Source organism: Chiloscyllium plagiosum, unplaced genomic scaffold, assembly GCF_037043375.1.
Source record: "Chiloscyllium plagiosum isolate Xiang-an unplaced genomic scaffold, Cpla_swu_hap1 HiC_scaffold_6, whole genome shotgun sequence".
NCBI lineage: Eukaryota > Metazoa > Chordata > Chondrichthyes > Orectolobiformes > Hemiscylliidae > Chiloscyllium > Chiloscyllium plagiosum.
In genome coordinates, this window is record NW_028270144.1 from 134,119,120 (window position 1) to 134,143,494 (window position 24,375).

Consider the following 24,375-nt stretch of genomic DNA (forward strand, 5'->3'; position numbering starts at 1 on the left):
TAATACTGTCCATGACTAACAATGTCACACCTCCCCCTCTTTTACCTCCTTCCCTGTTTTACTGGAACCTGCAACAATCATTCCTGTTCCTGCCCTATCCATGTTAATATGTATATTCAAATTTTTATATCTCCTGACCAATGGAAGAGGGTGGAAGAGCATATAACCAGGGTGGGAGAGGTCTTTGATTATATTGGTTGCTTTCCCGAGGCAGTGGGAAGTACTAATGGAGTCAATGGATGGAAGGCTGATGGACTGGATCTAATACTATCCCTAATTTATTTTATAAGTCAGAGTTGAGCCACCTTTCCAGTGTTATTTTTGCATCGCATAGAAATGAATAGTTGTTGTAATTCATGCACTTATTTCTTAAAGATTAGCCACTGTTGATGCTTTCGGTTTGGTTACCCAATCCATCATCAGCAACTCACACCTTATATCCTCATTTCTCCCTTTCTTTAGATTCAGAATCTTAGTTTTGAATTCAACTGCTTCACACTCCATTAAAATGAACAATTCAATCATTTTATATAATTAATCTTTTTTCATTGCACCATTCCCAGCCAGTAGGTTCCTCAATGTATTGGTCTAAAGAAAAATCCATCATGTATACACTCCAGGAAATCTCCCTCTACAGTATTATTACCAGTTTGGTTTGTTCAATCTAATAGTAGACTAAAGTCATCCATGATTACGGTTGCACTCTTACTGCATGTATTTCTAATTTCCAGTTTGTTACCTTCCTTATATCTGCACTAATGTTTGGGGACCTATAGACAACTACCCAAAAATATTTTCTGCCCTTTGGTGCTTCTTATCTCCATCAAGAGATTCCACATTATGATTTTCTATACTAATATCTTTCCTTACTATTGCATTAATTTATTCCTTCACTAACAATGCTACTTCGTCACATTTTCCCTTTTCGTCTGTGCTTCTGAAATAATGAATACCCCTGGATGTTCAGTTCCCATCCTCAATCACCCTGCAGTCTTATCTCCATAATTGTAACTATATCACATCGTTGTTTATATAGTTAAAAATCACACAACACCAGGTTATAGTCCAACAGGTTTAATTGGAAGCACACTAGCTTTTGGAGCGACGCTCAATCACCTGATGAAGGAGCATCGCTCCAAAAGCTAGTGCTTCCAATTAAACCTGTTGGACTATAACCTGGTGTTGTGTGATTTTTAACTTTGTACACCCCAGTCCAACACCGGCATCTCTGAATCTTGTTTATATAGAGTCATAGAGATGTACAGTATGGAAACAGACCCTTCGGTCCAACTCGTCCATGCCGACCAAGATATCCCACCAAATCTAGTCCCACCTGCCAGCACCTGGCCCATATCCCTCCAAACTCTTCATATAACCATCCAAATGCCTTTTAAATGTTACAATTGTAACAGACTTCATCACTTCCTCTGGTAGCTCATTCCATACACGTACCACCCTCTATGTGAAAATGTTTCCCCTTAGGTCTCTTTTATATCTTTCCCCTCTCACCCTAAATCTATGCCCTCTAGTTCTGGACTCCCGCACCCCAGGGAAAATACTTTATCTATTTATCCTATCCATGCCCCTCATAATTTTGTAAACCTCTATAATGTCACCCCTCATCCTTCAACGCTCCAGGGAAAACTGCCCCAGCCTGTTCAGCGTCTCCCCATAGCTCAAATCCCCAACGCTGGCAACATCCTTGTTAATCTTTTCTGAATCCTTTCAAGCTTCACAACATTTTTCCAATAGGAAGGAGACCAGAATTGCATGCAATATTTTAACATTGGCCTAACCAATGTCCTGTACAGCCCAACATGACCTCCCAACTCCTGTACTTAATACTCTTCAATTTATTTACTTTTTTTGCAAATGGTCTGTGCATTAAGATACACAAAACTTTAAACATGCTTTTCACCTGGTTAATCATCTTACCTTTCCTTTGCACTACGGCCCCATTTCTTTCTCGCTGTCTTCTCCATCCTCCACTTTTACTTTTTACTTTACTGTAGAACATAGAACATAGAACAATACAGCACAGAACAGGCCCTTCGGCCCACGATGTTGTGCCGAACATTTGTCCTAGCTTAAGCACCCATCCATGTACCTATCCAATTGCCGCTTAAAGGTCACCAAAGATTCTGACTCTACCACTCCCACAGGCAGCGCATTCCATGCCCCCACCACTCTCTGGGTAAAGAACCCACCCCTGACATCTCCCCTATACCTTCCACCCTTCACCTTAAATTTATGTCCCCTTGTAACACTCTGTTGTACCCGGGGAAAAAGTTTCTGACTGTCTACTCTATCTATTCCTCTGATCATCTTATAAACCTTTATCAAGTCACCCCTCATCCTTCGCCGTTCCAATGAGAAAAGGCCTAACACTCTCAACCTATCCTCGTACGACCTATTCTCCATTCCAGGCAACATCCTGGTAAATCTTCTCTGCACCCTCTCCAAAGCTTCCACATCTTTCCTAAAGTGAGGCGACCAGAACTGCACACAGTACTCCAAATGTGGCCTAACCAAAGTCCTGTACAGTTGCAACATCACTTCACGACTCTTGAATTCAATCCCTCTGCTAATGAACGCTAATACACCATAGGCCTTCTTACAAGCTCTATCCACCTGAGTGGCAACTTTCAAAGATCTATGAACATAGACCCCAAGATCCCTCTGCTCCTCCACCTTACTAAGAACCCTACCGTTAACCCTGTATTCCGCATTCTTATTTGTCTTTCCAAAATGGACAACCTCACACTTGGCAGGGTTGAACTCCTCAGCCCAGCTCTGCATCATATCTAAGTCCATTTGCAGCTGACAACAGCCCTCCTCACTATCCACAACTCCACCAATCTTCATATCGTCTGCAAATTTACTGACCCACCCTTCAACTCCCTCATCCAAGTCATTAATAAAAATTACGAACAGCAGAGGACCCAGAACTGATCCCTGCGGAACTCCACTTGTAACTGGGCTCCAGGCTGAATATTTACCATCTACCACCACTCTCTGACTTCGACCGGTTAGCCAGTTTTCTATCCAATTGGCCAAATTTCCCTCTATCCCATGCCTCCTGACTTTCCGCATAAGCCTACCATGGGGAACCTTATCAAATGCCTTACTAAAATCCATGTATACTACATCCACTGCTCTACCCTCATCCACATGCTTGGTCACCTCCTCAAAGAATTCAATCAGACTTGTAAGGCAAGACCTACCCTTCACAAATCCGTGCTGGCTGTCCCTAATCAAGCAGTGTCTTTCCAGATACTCATAAATCCTATCCCTCAGTACCCTTTCCATTACTTTACCTACCACCGAAGTAAGACTAACTGGCCTGTAATTCCCGGGGTTATCCCTATTCCCTTTTTTGAACAGGGGCACAACATTCGCCACTCTCAAGTCCCCTGGTACCACCCCCGTTGACAGTGAAGATGAAAAGATCATTGCCAACGGTACTGCAATTTCCTCTCTTGCTTCCCACATAATCCTAGGATATATCCCATCAGGCCCGGGGGACTTGTCTATCCTCAAGTTGTTTCTATCCTTGTTTCCCCTTCTCTGTCTTTTGTTTCTACCCTTGTTTCCCCCTTCTCTGCCTCCCTGCTCAGATTCCCATCCTCCTTCCATTTTACTTTAGCCCCTTCCTCATAGCACTCACAAACATTGGTCCCAGTCCTGCCCAGATGCAACTTGCCCTGTTTGTGTGTAATCCTCACCTCCCCCAGTCTCAGTGCCCGAGAAATTTGACTCCCTCCTTCCCTCCTACACCATTTTCCAGCCATGCAGTCATCTGATATGACCTGTTATTTCTACACTCACATGGCACTGGCTTTGAGGTCCTATTTTCCCATTTACATCCTAATTCCTTATAGTCACCTTGTGGGACCTTATCCCTTTTTTGTAACAATGTTGTTGGTACTGATATGTAAAATGATGGTTTGCTGTTCATCCTCCCACTTCAGGAAGCCCTGCAGCCTCTCTGAGACATCCTTGATCCTGGTACCAGGAAGGTTCTTTCAATCCCAGAGTCTCCTTTCCAGTCACTGGAATACCTGTCTGTACCCCTTACGATTGAATCCCCCCTAACTATAATGTTCTCCTCAACTCTTGTGCACCAGAGCCAACCATGAGGTAATGTAACTTGGATGTAATTCAGAACCCCACGGCAATGCTCTGGAAACATGATTCAAATTCCACCTGGCAGATGGTTAAAATTTGAAATACAAAAGAAATTGAGATTAAAAGCTTGTCTAATGGTAACCATGTAGCTAATGGTGATTGTCCTAAGACCATCTGGTTCACTGGTGTACTTTAGAGAAAGAAATCTGTCACCAAGGCCTGGTTAGGCCCTCATGTGACTAGAGACCAACAGCAATGTTATTAATTTTTAACTGCCTTCTGAAAAGCCACACAATTCAAGGGCATTCAGGTTGGCCAATGAAGAGAGAATTCAACCATTGTCGTTTGATGAATCATTAAGATGCATTATAGTAGCTCATAAAGGTCCTTTAAAAGGAAAAGGGGCCACCCATTTAAAATAGAGATTTGGCAACAAAGAATATCTCTGTGGGTCATGAGACTTTAGAACTCTCTTCGTCAAAAGGTGGTGGAATCAGAGTCATTGAATATTTTGAAGGCAGAAGTAGAGAGATTCTTATTAAGCAGGGGTTGTAAAGTTCTCAGGGATAAGTGGGAATGTGGGTTTGAGGTTACAATCAGAAGAGCTACAATTTTATTGATCTACGGAGTAGGTATGAGTGGCTGAACGGCCTACTCCTGCTCCTTTTCATATTTTCTTAAGACTCCTTAAACAGCTTGCAAATCTGAGACCACTACCTACTATTTAAGAAAAGAGTGAGAGAGAACACAGGGAACTCCAGATTCATTACCTTATATCAGTAGTAGAGAACATGCTAGAATCTATTAGGAAAGATGGAAATAAATGGATAATCTGGTTTGACCACACCTGATATACTGAGCACAGTTTTGGTCACCTTATCTCAGGAAAGATATCATTACCATAGAGGGAGTGCAGCATAGGTTCACCAGACTTGCTCTCATGATGGTGAGACTGTGCTATAAAGAGAGATTTGGCAAACTGAGACTATATTCTCTGGAGCTTCCAAGAATGAGAGGTGTTCTCTTTAAAACCTACAAATTACTTAAAGGGATAGATAGAATAGATGCAGATAAGATGTTTTGCCTGGTTGGGGGAGGTCTAGAACCATGGGAGACAATTTAAAAATAAGGTGGATGCCATTTAAGTCCAAGATGAAGAGAAATTATTTTCCTCAGAGGGTTATGAACTGAAATAACTCCACGAAGGCCAGTATCCTGTCATCAAGTTACTCATTATTTACACAGGCACAATGTATGACACTGACCCAGCTAGCTCAGAGCCGGCTCCTAGAGTGAGCAGAATTTCTGACACTCCTGCTTATATCTGTCAGCCAGAACTCCCTGATTGGACCAGGTTAACAGCCCCAAGGCCCTGTTAGAAACATTTCATCCCTCCCCTACTAAGTCCAGGGACATGGACCATTCCTTTTCCTGGGGCATTTTCACACCAGGTCCAGTTCCTCCAACTCAGCATTCGATACTGGCACTCAGAGGGTCATCTTCTTCAGGCAGTGATGGTGTCGAGGCTGAGGTTTCAAAGGTTTCTTCAGAGGTTTCTTCGACACTAGGTAGCGAGGGAGAACCCACAGGTACTGACAGCCTTGTCAGATGTTCTGAGGGCTGGGTATGTTTTGCCCCTGCTCCGTTTGTGAATTTGCCATTTTCATGTGGTCTACCTGCTTGTTCAGGACCAACTCATCGAATCAAACTTTTTGTGTCATGGGACCTGGCCTCACATCGACCATGCTTTTTACCTGTGCAGAGCTTTTTCCATCGTTTCAATACCAAACATCAAAGTAAACTGTCTTTCTCACTTAGAGGGAGTCTTGTGTCCAGCACTGGCATTCCTGATGCCATTTCACTCTCCTGCCCAGGTCCAGGAATATCAGATTTAACCTGGTACAGAGTCTTCTCCTCATTAGCAACTCTGCTGGAGTTGTTGCTGTAATTGTGTGAGGGGTGGCCCAGTGGGAGGCAGCTCAAGGCAAAAGCATTTGCTACTTGGTCTCCTGGAGGGCGTATCAACTTGTAATTACATGCACTCAGAACAAGGGCCCATCGCTGAATTCGACTTGAAGCTATGGCAGCACAGCCCTGTCCTCTTTAAGTAGCCCTAGCAGAGATTTGTGGTCTATTACTATCACAAATTTATGGCTGTAAAGGTTCTCACGCAAAAGATAAGTGCCAAACCCTCCTTCTCTATCTGGGCATATTTTACTTCAGCATCAGCCAATGTCTGGGCAGCACTATGCTATCGGGCGTTCCTCTCCATTGGGGTACCGGTGAGCCGACACCATCCCAATATCGTATGGGAAGGCATCGCATGTCAGCATCACATCTTGGGATCGTAGTGTGTAAGCACCTTAAATGACAAAAGCTGCTTCTTAACTTCCCTAAAGGCTACATATTGACTTCACGATCCTTTCCAAGGCTGACCCCTTTCCAATAGGGTTAAGGATGGGTTAGTAAATTTGTGGATGACACTAAGGTCAGTAGAATTGTGGATAGTGCAGAAGTACGTTGAAGGTTAAAGAGGGACATAGATAAGCTACAGAGCTGGGTTGAGAGGTGGCAAATGAAGTTTAATGCGGAAAAGTGTGAGGTGATTCACTTTGGAAGGAGTAACAGGGATGCAGAGTAGTGGGCTAATGGTAAGATTCTTGGTAGTGTAGATGAGCAGAGAGATCTTGATGTTCATGTATCCCTGAAAGTTGCCACTCAGGTTGATAGGGTTGTTAAGAAGGTATATGGTGTGTTAGCTTTTATTAGTAGAGGGATTGAGTTTCGGAGCCGTGAGGTCATGCTGCAACTGTACATTGGGGTACCGGTGAGCCGACACCATCCCAATATCGTATGGGAAGGCATCGCATGTCAGCATCACATCTTGGGAAACCCGGAGGAAACCCGGGTTTCCTCCGGGTGCTCCGGTTTCCTCCCACAATCCAAAGATGTGCATGTGAATTGGCTATGCTAAATTGCTCGTAGTGTTAGGTAAGGGGTAAATGTAAGGGTATGGGTGGGTTACGCTTCGGCAGGTTGGTGTGGACTTGTTGGGCCGAAGGGCCTGTTTCCACACTGTAATGTAATCTAATCTAAAAAAAAACTTTGGTGTGGCTGCACTTGGGGTATTGCATACAGTTCTGGTCACTCCATTATTGGAAGCATGTGGAAGCTTTGGAAAGGGTTCAGAGGAGATTTGCTTGGATGTTGCCTAGTATGGAGGGAAGGTCTTCTGAGGAAAGGTTGAGGAACTTGAGGCTGTTTTGGCTAGATAGAAGAAGGTTGAGAGGTGACTTAATTAAGACATATAAGATAATTAGAGAGTTAGATAGGTTAGACAGTGAGAGCCTTTTTCCTCGGATGGTGATGACTTGCACGAGTGGACATAACTTTAAATTGAGGGGTGATGGATATAGGACAGATGTCAGAGGTGGTTTCTTTACTCAGAATAGTAGGGGCGTGGAACGCACTGCCTGCAACAGTAGTAGACTCACCAACTTTAAGGGCTGTAATGTTCTATGTTCTATGTTCAATAGCAAATATAAGGGCGCCAGGATGAAGGCCAGGTTATGTATGAACTTTTCATAATAATTCATCAGTCCGAGGAAAGACCTAGGGTCCAGAACAAATGTGGGAACCAGAGCACTTTTGATTGCCCTCACTATTGTTTTGAAGTTGAAGGCATGTTCTGTACCTTTAAAAGAGAGTGACTGCTGTTCTGCACTGAGAGCTTACAAGCACCTGTCATATGACTAAGTAGCAGTCTCAGAGTGTACTGGAATATTGGAAATATCTAACATTTGGCTGTGAACTAGATACCCGAGTTGTTTTGACAATAATTAGAATTTAACCAATCAGTTTAAACTATGTCCCAGCACACTAAAAACCAATCGAGTGTGAATTTATTGTTTTTGCCAACCTCGAACCATCTGATGCTTGGGGGATAAAGAAGCAGGCATTTTGAAAGGTAGACAGAGAGTAACTGCCATTGAGAGAGACTGCTAATCAAAACACACTATATCAAAGGTGCCTTTTCCATATGAAACATCTTAGCAGTAAAAGACAGAAGACAACTCAGAGAGATCTTCAGCCGAAAGAAGAAGGACACCGGAGACGACAGCCACTGTGCGGTTTTGAAATTAAGTTGATGTAATTTTAATACAGGTTTTTTTGGAACAGTATAGTGTTATAGAGTTGGAGGCAGATAACAAGTAGTTAAGAGAAAGAGGAACTTAGAGTTGTGAATAGTTGTTGTTTAATGTTCACTTTTAGAGTTAAGGAATAAATTGATTTTTATTTTTCTTTAAATAGTGGAACTTAGGAGTTTTCTGACACTCATATTTTAACAGATTATGAGGTGGGGTGAGGTTTTCTGGGTGTTTGGTTTAATTAACAGAGGGATTCAACACTATATCTTCCAATGGGTATAACCCAGTCTTGTCGACTCTGTAGTCCAAGTAGGTCACTTGGGGTACCTGGAACATACATTTTTCCATTCTAAGAGGTGCACCCACCTTGGAAAAACAGTTAAGCACTATATGCAAGTTCTCAAAATGGTCTCTATTAGTTTTCTTGGTTATTAGCACGTCATCCAGCTAAATGATGACCTGGGTAGACCTTGTAAAATATTCTTCGTCATCCACTGGAAAATGGCACAGCTGCTGATGCCCCAAAAGGCAGTCTTGCATATTGGTACAAACCCTCATGGGTATTAATTATAGCAAACCTCTGGGAATCCCCATCTAACCGCAACTGTAGATAAGCATGGCTCATGTTTAGCCTTGTGAAGGATAGCCCTACCTGCCATTTTTGCATATGTGAGGGATTGGATATTTATCCAGCTGTGAATAGCTGTTTACTGTTTGTTTAAAATCCCCTCAAAGGCGAACTGGCCCATCAGGCTTCATAATCGATATGACTGGTGCTGCTCATTCCACAAACCAGACTGGTTTGATGATTCCTTCTCTTTCCAATCTCCTATTTCCTGCCTCGACTTTTGCCCATTAGGCAAATGGCCCTGGGTGTGCCTTACAGAGTCATTGAATTGCTTCTTGTTCAACACGTTAAGTGGCCTTGACCCCTTTGATAGTCCCTAGACCTTCCTAAAAATCTTCTGGGTATTTAATTAGGACTTCACTCAGGCAGCAATTTTCTAATTGAAAAATGTTGAACCAATCATGTTGAACTTTTCTCAATCAATTTTGCCCCATCAAGCTGAGGTCCAAGCCTTTTTACTACAATCACTTGTAACTGAACCAGTTGCTTCTCATAAGAGATGGAAACTGAACTTATACCCTTAATCTGAGGGGCTGCCTGATTATAGGTTCTCAGTCTAACTGAAGTCTGATACAAACTTCAGGGTTTGGAGTCCAGGGTGAATTTTGTTAAAGACTGGTTTTGCAACCACCGATACAGCCACACCAGCCTTAACCTCCATTAGAACCCGGTGACCATTTAGCCAGATGTTTATTTTGATTAGTTCTGATTTGGTTGTTGCGAAGCAATTTAATTGCTCCATGCCAGATGTAGGTGGACATTCCGGGGTGTGCACTCTCCTGGATACTGGCCTATGAGTTCTCTTACTCAGTTTGGTCCTAGTGGGACTCTTAGAACATGGAACATAGAATATTACAGCGCAGTACACGCCCTTTGGCCCTTGATGTTGCACCGACCTGTCATACCAATCTGAAGCCCATCTAACCTACACTATTCCATGTACGTCTATGCCTTCTTCTACCTCGAGTCCACATACTGGCAGCGCTTACAATGGCTTGCCAGCCCAGATCCTGAAGAACATTTAAACCATTTGGCCGAGGCTATGTTTTGTCTTGGAGTGTTGCTGTGGGCTGACTTTGAGTCCCTCTGGTCAGGATATGTCGTGAGTAAGGCTGTGCAATTGCCTTCACTCAAGTGCTGTTCCCCAACCTCAGTCGTCCTGGCGAGGGTGTTCACTTCCATCGGAATACCCTGTAACTCACATGTTCTACTTGCCCCATTTTCCAATTATAAAACTAGGTGCAGTGCCTGTTTGAAGTCCAGTTGGGCTTCAGCTAAAAGATGCTTTTGCACAGTCATATCATTAATTCCACATACCAAATGGTCTCTCAGCATCTCACTTAGCATTGAATTGAACTGAATTTATTGTCACGTGTACCGAGACACGGTGAAAAGCTTTGTCTTGCGAGCAGTACAGTCAGATCACAGAGTTAAGTAGCTGAGATAACTAAATAATAGGTAAACAGCAGCAAAATACCAAAACACGGGTACAGGCAAATGCTAAGAGTTTGTGAGTCCATTCAGTATTCTAACAACAGTAGGGTAGAAACTGTTTCGAAACTGAACTGGTGCGTGTGTTCAGGTTTCTGTACCTTCTCCCCAATGATAGAGGTTGTAGAAAAATATTGCCAGAGTGGGATGGATCTTTGAGAATGCTCTCGGCCTTTCCTTGACAGCGGGCCTGGTAGATGGATTCTAGAGATGGAAGGGTGGCCTTTGTGATTGTCCGGGCTGAGTTCACCACTCTCTGTAACCGTCTCCGATCTTGAATGGTACAGTTGCCATACCAGGTAGTGATACATCCAGACAGAATGCTCTCGATGGCACACCTATAAGAGTTGGCAAGGGTATTTGCTGTCATGCCAAATTTCCTCAGCTGCCTGAGGAAGAAGAGACGTAGTTGGGCCTTTGTAACCAATGCATCCACATGGAGAGTCCAAGAATGCTTGTTGTTGATGACCGCTCCCAGGAGCTTGGCACTCTCCGCTCGTTCCACCTCTGTGCTGTTAATGTGTAGGGGGGTATGAGTAACATCCCGCCAAAAGTCAATAATGAGTTCCTTGGTTTTGCTGGCATTGAGAGCTGGGTTGTTCTCCGTGCACCATTTTTCCAGATCTTGAACCAAAGTCACATGCCTCTGCCAGTGGCTTTAACCTCATCAAAAATCTCAATACAGATTTCCCTGGTTTTTGAATTGTCGAGTAAAACTGATAGCATCTCAGAATTAGAGGAGACTTGGGGTCACAATATTCCTTAACTAAATCTGTCAACTCTTGAAAGGTTTTAGTATCTGGTACCTCTGGGAAAGTTAAGCTCCTGATAACCAAAAAAGCTGTGGGTCCATGTGTTGTCAGAAGAATTACTCGTTGCTTTTCATCTGCCCCAAAATTATTTGACCAGAACAAAAGAACCACATTCTTTCTGCATACTGGGCCCAATCTTCTACAGCAGGATCAAATGAATCAAGCTTCCCAAATAGCAAAAGAGAAAATGCTGGAAAATCTCAGCAGGTCTGGCAGCATCTGTAAGGACATTTTGAGTCTAACTGACCCTCTGTCAAAGCTTTGAGTCAGAGATCTCTGATTAAACCAGATTAACAATCCCAATCAGGAAACTCCATATTCCATGAGATCCACTTGGCTGATATCATTACTATCAATCCATGAACCTTTGGAATTTTTTGCCCCAGAGGGCTGTGAAAGTTTTGTCTTTTAGTAAGTTTAAAGTTGAGATTTATAGCTTTCTGATTACCAATAACATACAAGGTTATAAGAATCGAGTGAGTAAAAGGCATTGAGTGTTTGATCTGCCACAATTGCAATGAACGGCAAGGCAGGCTCAATGATTGAATGGCCAAATCTTGTTCCTATGTTTCTACCATCGGGGAGGACAAGTGCAGAAGATACCTGGGAACACCACCACCTATGAGTTCCATTCATCATCCTGACTTGGAAGCATATCACTGTTTCTTGGTCACGTGGACTGCAGCTGATGAAGAAGGCAGCTCACCACCACCTTCTCAAGGGGCAACAAGGAACAGGCAATAAATGCTGGCCCAGCCCATGATGACCGCAACCCATGAATGCTTTCTTTTAAAAAATGTGCATTGTGCATTCAAAGCTGAGAAAGTTTATGATCACAGAATGTGATTGTTCAAGGAAAAGCCTTCATGGCTCAGAGGGCAGGAACAGAGTAGCAGTTAACCTGATTAGACAGGGAAGGAGAGTCTCTTTGGATTTTGATTCATTGTCACATGACAGTGTCGGAAGTTGATGGGAGTTTGCTTTGCCATGTGTTTTGAATCTTGCAAACTGTGTTATATTTATAAAGTTATATTTATAAAGCTTGGGTTTCTTTTGTTATTTTTATACCTTTTGTTTAAGCAACTTATATTTCATTGTTAAAAAAATTTCTGCATTCATTTAACCAATAAGTATATATTTTTAGTCTCCCAACATTCACTTCACAACTCACATTCTTATTTATCTATCTCTATGCCATGAGCAAAGGTAGCTCCAATACCTTCAATCCCTTCAAGCAAATCATTTCTATACATTGTAAAGTTCAGGCCTCAGCCCTGACCCCATGGCACACCACTCATGATATTGTGCCAGTCTGAAAAAGACCCGCTTATTCCTACTTTCTGTTAACATACTTCCTGTTAACCAGCCAATCTACCATCCATGTCAATATATTGACCCCAAAACCATGAACATTTATTTTCCGCAATAACCTTTGATGTGACGTCTGATTAAGTACCTTCTGGAAATTGAAGTACAGTGTATCCACCATTACAGCACACAGTTCCTTCTCAAAGAACTCCAATAAACTGGTCAAATATGGTTTTCCTGTGACAAAACCATGGTTACCTCAAACTCATTAAGTGACTTGCAATTACTTTGTAAAAACAGTTTCTAATAATTTCTCGATGACAAATGTTAAAGTAACTGGTTTATAGTTACCACCTTTCTGCTTTTCTTCCTTTTTGATTATTTTTGTACCTCCATAAAACAAACTTTAAAATTGGATTTAAAATTGGATGGGGTAATTTAATACAGTTCCCTTCAGTTGAGAGGTTGGTCTTTTTAGCAGAGGAAGGGTCACTTCTCATTGGTCAATCAAATGCTTCAGCTCAGCATGTCCTCTGACCCTGGGTCCAGGGAACAGTTTAATATGAACTAGGTTGAGTGGCTAATCTTCTAATTGTTTTCTTTCAAGGAGTGATCATGAACCTACACAAGCTCATGAAGGCTTCATATTTAATTTCTTTTCAGGATTTGAGTTTTAAAGAATTATGGGAAAATGATTCATTTCAATTCTGCAAATACCTGGATTTTTTTAAAAGTAGTCACTTGACATTTGAATGTTTATGAAACATTTCTTGGAAAATATGATTTCAGCTAATGACTGGACATTTGGACTGGGGTGGCCTTCCAGAGGTTTTGACTGTCAGAGAAAGAGTTTCTGTTTGAACAGGGTTTAAAACCAATGGGACATGGTGTCCAGTCTCTGCTAAAGGGAGGATACCTCCCAGTTCAGTTCTCCTATTTCTAGAAATATACTTGTTGGGCAGAGTGAATATCTGCATTGAAATCTATTTTCTTGCTTTGTGTCCTGTTGTATGATTGTGTGTTTATATTTCGGGGTATTTACAAGGGTAAACAGATTTCAAGCTGCTAAGCAGCTTTACATCTTTGCATTAATCATTTATTGAATTGCGGATGTAGGAGATCCAAAGCAAACAAAAACAGAAATTGCTGGAAAAACGCAGCATCTGTGAAAAGAAAACAGAGTTAAAGTTTCAAGTCCAATGGCCCTTCTTCAGACCTGTGTTAATCATTATTAAAGAAACCTGGTTGATAGATTTTTTATTCCAAACCTGGTGCCAATGAAAGTATATGAAATAATAGATATAGTAGAAGAGGCCCTTCGGCCCATCGAATCTGCACTGGTAAAAAAACACACTAAATCTACACTAGTTCCACTTCCCGCACTAAGCACATCACCTTGAATGCTATGATATTTCAAATGTTCAACCAAGTAATTTTTTAAAGATTGTGAGGTTTCTGCCTCAACTCCCCTCCTAGGCAGTGCATTCTAGACCCCATTACCATTTTGTTAAAAAAAATTACCTCAAATCCCCTCTAAATCTCCTGCCCTTTATCTTAAAATGCTCCTTTGTTATTGACCTTTCAACTAAGGGGAACAGCTGCTTTCTATCCACCCTATCCATGCCCCTCATAATCTTATGCACCTCTATCAGGTCCCTGCCTTCAACCTCTGCTCCAAGGAAAACATCCCGAACATTCCAGTCTCTCTTCACCACTATCCTGTTCTATTATAGACAATGTCCTGGTGAATCTTCTCTGCATCACCTCCAGTACAATCACATCCTTCCTATAATGTGGAGACCAGAACTACAAACAGTACTCCAGCTGTGGCTTCACCAAAGTCCTGTACAGTTCCAACATAGAAACAAATGTTGTGGATGCTAGAAACCTGAAATAAATGGAGGGAGTGCTGGAAAGATTCACTAGGTCTGACAGTATTTGTGGAGAGAAACAGAGTTCATGTTTTGGAATAGTAGGAGTCATATCACACTCAAAACATTAACTCTGTTTCTCTTCACAGATGCTGAGTTTCTCCAGCACTTTCTGTTTTTATTCCATTCAGAATGGCAGAGCATTTAGAGATAACAGGTTCATCAACATGTACAATTTATAATCATTCCAAAAACATCAGTGCAAAAAATCATACCTGGAGGAAGCAGGTTCCCATCGGAAGATGTTCTTTGATCGAAGTATTGTAAAAATTGCGGCTGAACACAGGCTCATTATCATTCACATCTTGGATTGCAATAGTGACAGTAGCAGAGGAGAACATGGGAGGATTTCCTCGATCAGTAGCCGTCACCACCAGCTTGGGAACAGGATCTGTTTCATAATCCAAATTTGCAGCCGTGGTAATAACACCAGTCGTTTGATCGATGGTGAACCATTCAGAATGAGAGTTTGTATTGCCAGTAATACTGTACACAATTTCACCATTACTGCCCTCATCTTTATCTCTGGCTGTTACTTGTAGCACAAAGCTGCCAGGATACAGAACCTCAGGGATGGACTGTCGATACCCAGAGTGGTCAAAGACTGGAGGATTGTCATTAACATCAGTTACATGTATGGTAAACGTGGATTCAGCCCTCAATGGTGGTGTTCCAGAATCAGTTGCCGTGACACTCAGCTGATAAGTATCTTGCTCTTCTCTGTCTAACATCTGGTCTACACAAATCAAATAAATAATATTGTCTTTTGTAGTCAACCCAAATTTACCATCACCACCATCTAGAGATACATTGACTTTGGCATATTCTCCATAGTCAGGATCCGATACAGAGATCCTGGCCACAAACTGGCCTGGCTGAGCTCCCTCTGAGATATGAGGTGAACCATCTTCACTGAGAAAGATGATGGTGAGTGTGGGCTGGTTGTCATTGTAATCCTTTACCTGAACTGTTACAAATGCCGTTGTTACTTCAGGATGTGTGGCATTGTCTCTGGCTTGGACCACCAGCTCATGAACTTTCTTCATTTCATAATCCAACCCTTTATTTAACTTGATAACGCCTGTCTTTGAATCAATGGCAAAATACTGATCGGGATCACTTTGCCTTCTGTTGATCTCATAAATGACCACCCCATTATTTCCCTCATCCATGTCTGTGGCAAAGACTTGCAGAATATTGCTGCCAGGCTGTAGGCTCTCTGAGATCATGGTATAGTATCGAGTCTGATTAAATCTTGGAGCATTATCATTTACATCTAAAATGGAGACATCCAGAATCATCTGACTGGTTCTGCGGGGAGTTCCACCATCAAAAGCTTCAATGACTAAGGTGTAAGTAGATCTCTTCTCCCTGTCCAGGGGATTATTCACTACTAGTTCCAGGTCCAGTGTTTCTGCAAGTTTCTTGGTTTCAAGCCTAAAGGCTTGCCCCACATTTCCATCTTTAATAAGATAGCCCTGTGTGCTAAACTGACCTCCATCCGCATCAATAGCTGAATCTAAACGAAATCGTGTTCCCACAGGTGTTTGTTCAGGTACATTCAGTTTCATTTGCCTGCTAGGAAAAACTGGAGAGTTATCATTGATATCATTGACGATTATGACCACCTCCACTGCATCACCTCCCCAATTTACAGCCACAAATTTGTACTTATCTCTGGACTCATGATCCAACACTTTGGCTGTTTTGATAATCCCAGTGGTTTCATCAATAATTAAGTCTGAGGACATGCCTGTTCCATCAGTCTCGTGAATGAAGAAGCTACTAGTTGTATGTCCAGGAGGCAGGCCTGCATTGATATCTCCAATGATGGTAAAAGGTGGCTGCTCCTCATCAATTTGAAGAATGAGAGGTTCATCTGACTTTGCAACACTCCATCCAATCAAGAATCCTGACACCACGTTCAACCACAGAAACACACCTTGGCAATTAGACTGAGATTTCTTCATTAGATCCATAATCTCAAATGGTACTAATCAAAATGATGATGTTGGCAATCTCCAGACTTGATGGAATCAATCTTTCTGCATGATAAAATAATTATTCCACCATTAGTCACAGGATTACAGTGAGGAGTAAATACAGTAATACCCCAGTGACAGTCAGTGTCTGTGGGACCCGTACCCCAGTGAAAATCAGTGTGTGTGTCACTGCAGTGTCAAGAGTGTGGTGCTGGAAAAGCAGAGCAGGTCAGGCAGTATCCAAGGAGTAGGAGAATCAACATTTCAGGCAAAGGTCCTTCATCTGGAATGAGGCATGAATAGGCCTCATTCCAGATGAAGGGCTTTTGCCCAAAACGCCGATTCTTCTGGTCCTCAGGTGCTGCCTGACCTGCTCTGCTTTTCCAGCACTACACTCTCGACTCTAATCTCCAGCATCTGCAGTCCTCACTTTTGCCGTGTGTGGGAGTGTATTCCAGTGAGAATCAGTGTGTGTGGGACTGTACCCCGGTGAAAATCAGTATGTACGGAACTGTACCCCAGTGAGAGTTACTGTGTGTGGGATCCTTACCCCAATGAGAGTCAATGTGTGTGGGACTGTAGCCCAGCGAGAGTCAGTGTGTGTGGGACCTGTATCCCAGTGAGAGTCAGTGTGTGTGCGAGGCTGTATCCCAATGAGAGTCAGTGTGTGTGTGTGACTGTACCCCACTGAGAGTCAGTGCGTGTGGGAGTGTATCCCAGTGAGAGTCAGTGTGTGTGGGACTATACCCCAGCGAGAGTCAGTGTGTGTGGGAGTGTATCCCAGTGAGAGTCAGTGTGTGTGGGGCTGTACCCCAGCGAGAGTCAGTGTGTGTGCGACCATACCCCAGCGAGAATCAGTGTGTATGGGACCTGTATCCCAGTGAGAGTCAGTGTGTGTGTGGGGCTGTATCCCAGTGAGAGTCAGTGTGTGTGTGGGGCTGTATCCCAGTGAGAGTCAGTGTGTGTGGGAGTGTATCCCAGTGAGAGTCAGTGTGTGTGGGAGTGTATCCCAGTGAGAGTCAGTGTGTGTGGGAGTGTATCCCAGTGAGAGTCAGTGTGTGTGTGGGGCTGTATCCCAGTGAGAGTCAGTGTGTGTGTGGGGCTGTATCCCAGTGAGAGTCAGTGTGTGTGTGGGGCTGTATCCCAGTGAGAGTCAGTGTGTGTGTGGGGCTGTATCCCAGTGAGAGTCAGTGTGTGTGGGAGTGTATCCCAGTGAGAGTCAGTGTGTGTGGGAGTGTATCCCAGTGAGAGTCAGTGTGTGTGGGAGTGTATCCCAGTGAGAGTCAGTGTGTGTGTAGAACATAGAAATATAGAAAATAGGAGCAGGAGTAAGCTCTTCGAGCTAGTGTTGGATCATATTGAGTCCCATCTCCTTTGATCCCTTTAGCCCTATGAACTATATTTACCTCATTCTTGAAAACATTTAATGTAATGGCTTCACCACTTTCTGTGGCAGAGAACTCTACAGATTCACTAATCTCTAGATGAAGAAATTTCTCCTGATCTCAGTCCTAAATGGCCTACACTATATCCTGAGACTCTGTCCCCTGGTTCTAGACTCCTCAACTAGTTGAAACATTCTCCTTGTATCTAGTCTGTCCAGCCTTAGCTTCATACAGTCATGGAGATGTACAGCATGGAGACAGACCTTTCAGTCCAACTTGTCCATGCAGGCCAGATATCCTAGATAAATCTAGTTCCATTTACCAGCGCTTGGCCCATATCCCTCTAAACCCTTCCATTCATGTATCCATTGAGATGTCGTTTAAATGTTGTAATTGTACAAGCTTCCACCACTTCCTCTGGCAGCTCATTCCACACATGCACCACCCTCTGCATGAAAAAAATTGCCCCTTAGGTCCCTTTTAAAACTTTTCCCTCTCACCTTAAACCTAGGCTCTCCTGTCCATGTTTTGGACTCCTCTTGTCTAATTTACCCAATCCATGCCCATCATGATTTTATGAACTTCTATAAGGTTACCCTTCAGCCTCTGATGCTCCAAGAAAAACAGCCCCGGCCTATTCAGCCCCTCCCTATAGCTCAAATCCTCCACTCTTGGCAACATCTCTGTAAATCTTTTGTGAACCCTTTTCAGTTTCACAACATTCTTCCGACAGGACGGAGACCAGAATTGCACGCAATATTCCAAAAGTGGCCTAACCAATGTATAGCCACAGTATGACCTCCCAACTCCTATACTCAATGCACTGAACAACAAAGGAAAGCATGCTAAACACCTCCTTCACTATCCAACTACCTGAGACTCCATTTTCAAGGAACCATGAATCTGCACTCCAAGGTTTAGCAACACTCCCCAGGACCTTACCATTAAGTGTAAAAGCCCTGCCCTGATTTGCTTTTCCAAAACGCAGCACCTCATATTTATCTAAAGTATCTAAATTAAACTCCAACTACCAACAGATCGCCATTTCCAGACGTGGTGTCATGTGGAGTCCTGTATAATTGCAGTAAGCCATTCCTAGTTCTGAACTCTAATTCTCTTGAAATAAAGGCCAGTCTACCATTTATCTTCCTAATTGCTTGCTGCACATCCTATCTCCTTTCACTGACTGGTGTACAAGGACACCCAGATCCTTTTGTACATTCACATTTACCAATATACACCATTTTAATCATATTCTGCCTTCCTGTTTCTCACACCAAAGTGCGTAACTTCACATTTAGCTACATTGTACTGCCTTGTGTTTGCCCACTCATTCAACAATCACCTCGAAGCCTCCTTGCATTCTTCTCACAACCCCACCTCATTTTGTGTTGTCAGCAAATTTAGAAATTTAACATTTGGTTCATCTTGATTGCACCCTCAAAAGCTCCCTTACATCAGTTAAGTATGATTTATCTTTCATAACCCATGTTGACTTTGTCCAGTCTGTTGATGTATTCTTCTGTTATCATGTATTTTACAATAGATATAAGACTCACTGATGTTAGCTACTGGCCTGTTACTCTGCTTTTTTTTCTCCTTGTCTTCTCAAATAAAGGGATTATATTTGCCACACTCCAAGCTGTAGGAATTGCTTCTGAGTCTATCAAAGTTTTGAAGATGACTAGCAATGCGTCCAATATTTCCAGTGCCACTTCCTTTAGTATTCGGAGACTTAGATCATCAGACGCTGAAGATTTGTCTATTTCCTATTTATTTCCCCAGCACCATTTCTTACTGATATGGCCTCTCACGAGACCCTTGGTTCCCTAATATTTTTGGGAGGTTATTTATGAAGACAGAAATAAAGTTTGTGTTAATTTTTTCTACCATTTCTTTCTTTCCCAGTATAATTTCCCCAGCTTCTCACTGCTGGAGACCAGTATTAGTCTTTACTAATCTTTCTCTTCACACATTTATGGAAGGCTTTTTAGTCTGTTTTAATATTCTTGCAATGTTACTCTCATTCTATATTCCCCTCAACCAAATGTTTTGTCCTCTTTTAGACCATAAGACATAGGAACAGAAATTAGGCCATTCAGCCCATCGAGTCTGCTCCACTATTCAATCATGGCTGAGAGGTTTCCCAACCCCATTGTCCCGTTTTCTCCCCATAACCCTTAATCCCTTGATACTCAGGAACCTATTTATCTCAGTCTTAAATATACTCAATGACCTGGCCTCCACAGCTTCTGTGGCAAAGAATTCCATAGATTCACCAATCTCTGGCTGAAGACATTTCTCCTTATCTCCGTTCTAAAAGGTCTTCCCTTTACTCTAGTGCTATGCCCTCGGGTTGTATTCTCTCCTACCCATGGAAACATCTTCTCAACTGATACTCTGTCCAGGCCTTTCAGTATTCTGCATGTTTCAATTCATTTCCCACTCATCCTTTTAAACTTCATCGAGTATAAACTCAGAGTCCTCAAACGTTCCCCATATGTTAAGCTTTTCATTCCTGGGACCATTCTCATGAACATCCTTTGAACATGCTCCAGGGCAAGTACATCCTTCCTGAGATATGGGGCCCAAAACTGCACACAATACTCCACATGTGGTTTGACCAAGAGCCTTATAGACCCTCAGAAGTACATCCCTGCTTTTATATTCAAGTCCTCTCAAACTAAATGCCATCACTGCATTTGCCTTCCTAACTACTGACTCAACCTGTGAGTTTACCTTGCAAGAATCCTGGTCTAGAACTCCCAAGTTTCCTTGCACTTCAGACTTCTGAATTTTCTCCCCATTTAGAAAATAGTCCATGATAGTTATGCTAGCTATGAAGAGATATTGAGTAGGTTAGGTTTGTTTTCATTAGAAAAAAGGAGATTGAGGGGGGACCTGATTGAGGTCTACAAAATCATGAAGAGTATAGACAGGGTAGATAGAGATAAGCTTTTTCCCAGGGTGAAGGATTCAATAACGAGAAGTCAAGGTGAGAGGTGAAAAGTTTAAGGGGGATACACGCGACAAGTACTTTGTACAGAGGGTGGTAGGCACTACAGAAATCCACCAAAGATCCTTAGACAGTACCTTCCAAACACACAACCACTTCCATCTAGAAGGACAAGGGCAGCAGGTACTTGGGAACACCACCATCTGTAGGTTCCCCTCCAAACCACTCACCACCCTGACTTGGAAATATAACGTTGTTCCTTCCCAGTCGCTGGGTCAAAATCCTGGAATTCCCTCCCTCCCTACTGGCATTGTGGGTCAACCCACAGCAAGTGGACTGCAGCGATTCAAGAAGGCAGCTCACCCCCACCTTCTCAAAGGCAAATAGGGATGGGCTATTAATGCTGGCCAGCCAGTGACGCCCAAATCCCACAAATGAATAAAGAAAATCCTGAGAAGGACCCTTTTATCCCCACTCTCTGCTTTCTGCCACACAGCCAAGCTTCTGTCCATGCTAGCATCTTGCCTCTGACACCACGGGCCCTTAAGTAACCTTCTGTGTGGCACCTTGTCAAAGGCCAGGTAGATAACATCCATTGGCTCTCCTTGGTCTGACCTGCTCATTACTTCCTAAAAGAATTCTAACAGATTTGTCAGGCATGACCTCCCCTTGATAAAGGAGAAAGTGAGGTCTGCAGATGCTGGAGATCAGAGCTGAAAATGTGTTGCTGGAAAAGCGCAGCAGGTCAGGCAGCATCCAGGGAACAGGAGAATCGACGTTTCGGGCATAAGCCCTTCTTCAGGAATCCTGAAGAAGGGCTTATGCCCGAAACGTCGATTCTCCTGTTCCCTGGATGCTGCCTGACCTGCTGCGCTTTTCCAGCAACACATTTTCAGCTCCCCTTGATGAAACCATGCTGACTTTGCCCTATTTTACCATACATTTCCATGTATTCAGAAATCTCATCCTTCACAACGGATTCCAGGATCTTACCCACAACTGACGTTAGGCTAATTGGTCTGTAATTTTCTGTCTTTTGCCTTACTCCCTTTTTAAACAGGGGTGTCACATTAGCGATTTTCCAGTCCTCTGGGACCCCCCTTAATTCTAGCGATTCCTGAAAGATCACCACTAACGCCTCCACTATCTCTTTATCTATCTCCCTTAGAACTCTGGTGTGTAGTCTGTCTGGTCCAAATGATTTATCCACCTTCAGGCCATTCAGTTTTCTGGCGCCTTCTCCTTGGTGAGGGCTACCATACTCAGCTCTACCCCCTCTCTATTGAATTTTTAGGATATTACTTGTAACTTCCACAATAATGACTGACGCAAAGTATTAATTCAGTTCCCCAGCCATTTCCTTGTTCCCCACTACTATCTCTCCAACATCATTTTCCAGTAGCACAATGTCCACTTTTGCCTCTCTTTTGCCCTTTATATATTTAAAGAAATTCTTACAGTCTTCCTTTATATTACTGGCTAGCTTACCCTCATATTTAATCTTCTCCCTCCTTATTTTTTTTTTTGTTGCCCTCTGTTGGTCTTTGTAAGCTTCCCAATCCCCTGGTTTCCCACTGCCCTTTGCCACATTATATGCTTTTCTTTTGATTTTATGCTATCTCTGACTTCCCTGGTCAGCCACAGTTGCTTCTTTTTCCTCAGGATGAATCTCTGCTGTGTTTCCTGAATTACTCTCAGAAACTCCTGCCATTGCTGTCCCACTGTCTTTCCTGCTAGGCTCCTCTCCCAGTCAATTCTACCCAGCTCCTCCCTCATGCCTCTGTAGTTGCCTTTATTCAGCTGAAATACCATTACCTCTGATTCTATCTTCTCGCTCTCAAATTGCAGAGTAAATTCAATCATATTATGATCACTGCCTCCTAAGGGTTCCTTCACCTTAAGTTCCCCTATCAAGTCTGCCTCATTCCACTATAATAAATCCAGTATTGCCTGCTCCTTAGTGGTGGAGTGTTCCAAAAAGCCATCTGATTGACATTCCACAAATTCCTTTTCTTGCAATCCACTTCCAACCTTAAAAATCACACAACACCAGGTTATAGTCCAACAGGTTTAATTGGAAGCACACTAGCTTTCGGAGCGACGCTCCTTCATCAGGTGATTGTGGAGGGCTCGATCGTAACACAGAATTTATAGCAAAAATTTGCAGTGTGATGTGACTGAAATTATACACTGAAAAATTGATTGTCTGTTAAGACTTTCATCTGTTAGAATACAGTGATAGTTAGAATACAGTGAAATTATCACTGTATTCTAACAGATGAAAGGCTTAACAGACAATCAATTTTTCAATGTATAATTTCAGTTACATCACAATTTTTGCTATAAATTCTGTGTTACGATCGAGCCCTCCACAATCACCTGATGAAGGACCGTTGCTCCGAAAGCTAGTGTGCTTCCAATTAAACCTGTTGGACTATAACCTGATGTTGTGTGATTTTTAACTTTGTACACCCCAGTCCAACACCAGCATCTCCAAATCATCACTTCCAACCTGGTTTTCCCAGCCCAGCTGCATATTGAAATCCCCCACGATCACTGTAACTTTGTCTTTCCTACACATCTTTTCTATCTCCTGGTGTATCTTATGCCCCAGCTCCTGACTACTGTCTGGAGGCCTGTATATAACTCCAACTATGGTTTCTATTTACGGTTTTTGGGGTTCCTCAATTCTACCCACACAGATTCTACCCCATCTTACCCTACTTCATTTCTTGCTATTGATTTAATTTAATTTCTTACTAATAAGGCAATCCCACTCCCTCTGCCCACCTACTTATCTTTTCGATAGGATGTATATCCTTGAATATTCAGCTCCTAATCCCAATCCCTTTACAGCCACGACTCTCTCTTTTGTTGAATTCTAAAGTGCTTTTGATTCTCAGACTTGCTGCTTTTTTGGATTATTCTATGTCTCCGCTTTAGATCTAATATTATCCCTAATTTGTTCAGTTAGACATGGGGGAGCCACCCTTTGGGAAGATCTGCGGCTGCAGATATGGCTGCAGAGTGGTACTATGGTTAAGGATGTCACTGAGTGGATGTAGGACATCCTGAAAGGAGAGGGTGATAATATGAAGGTTATGGTCCACATTGATACCAGCAATGCAGATCAAAAAAGGGATGAGGTCCTACATGAGGAGTTCAAGGAGCTAGGCAGTAGATTAAAGAGCAAGATCTCAAAGGCTGTAATCTCTAATTATTCCCAATGTCATGGGCAAGTTGGGGAACAGCCCCAAGTCGTGGTCCACATAGGCAGGAAAAGGGATAGGGATTTAGGGCAGAAATTCAGGGAGCTAGGGTGGAAATTTAGATTCCATACAGTATGAAAACAGGCCCTTCGACCCAACAAGTCCACACCAACCCTCCAAGGAGTAACCCACCCACACCCTATATTTACTCCTGACTATTGCGCCTAACACTACGGGCAATTTAGCATGGCCAATTCACCTGACGTGCACATCTTTGGATTGTGTGAGGAAACCGGAGCACCCAGAGGAAACCCACGCAGACACGGGCAGAATGTGCAAACTCTGCACAGACAGTTGCCCGAGGCAGGAATCGAACCTGGGTCCCTGACGCTGTGAG

General features: G+C 42.9%; 1 protein-coding gene across 1 annotated transcript in view; it reads right to left on the reverse strand.

The window, feature by feature from the left end:
• LOC122551097 (protocadherin-16-like) overlaps nt 1-24,375 on the reverse strand; it is a 370,928-nt gene that overhangs the window by 335,284 nt on the left and 11,269 nt on the right. The window contains exon 2 of the mRNA XM_087988529.1: nt 14,662-16,491. Within this exon, the coding sequence (XP_087844655.1) occupies nt 14,662-16,425 (1,764 nt within the window). The 5' untranslated portion in view covers nt 16,426-16,491. The remainder of the gene's footprint in view (nt 1-14,661; nt 16,492-24,375) is intronic.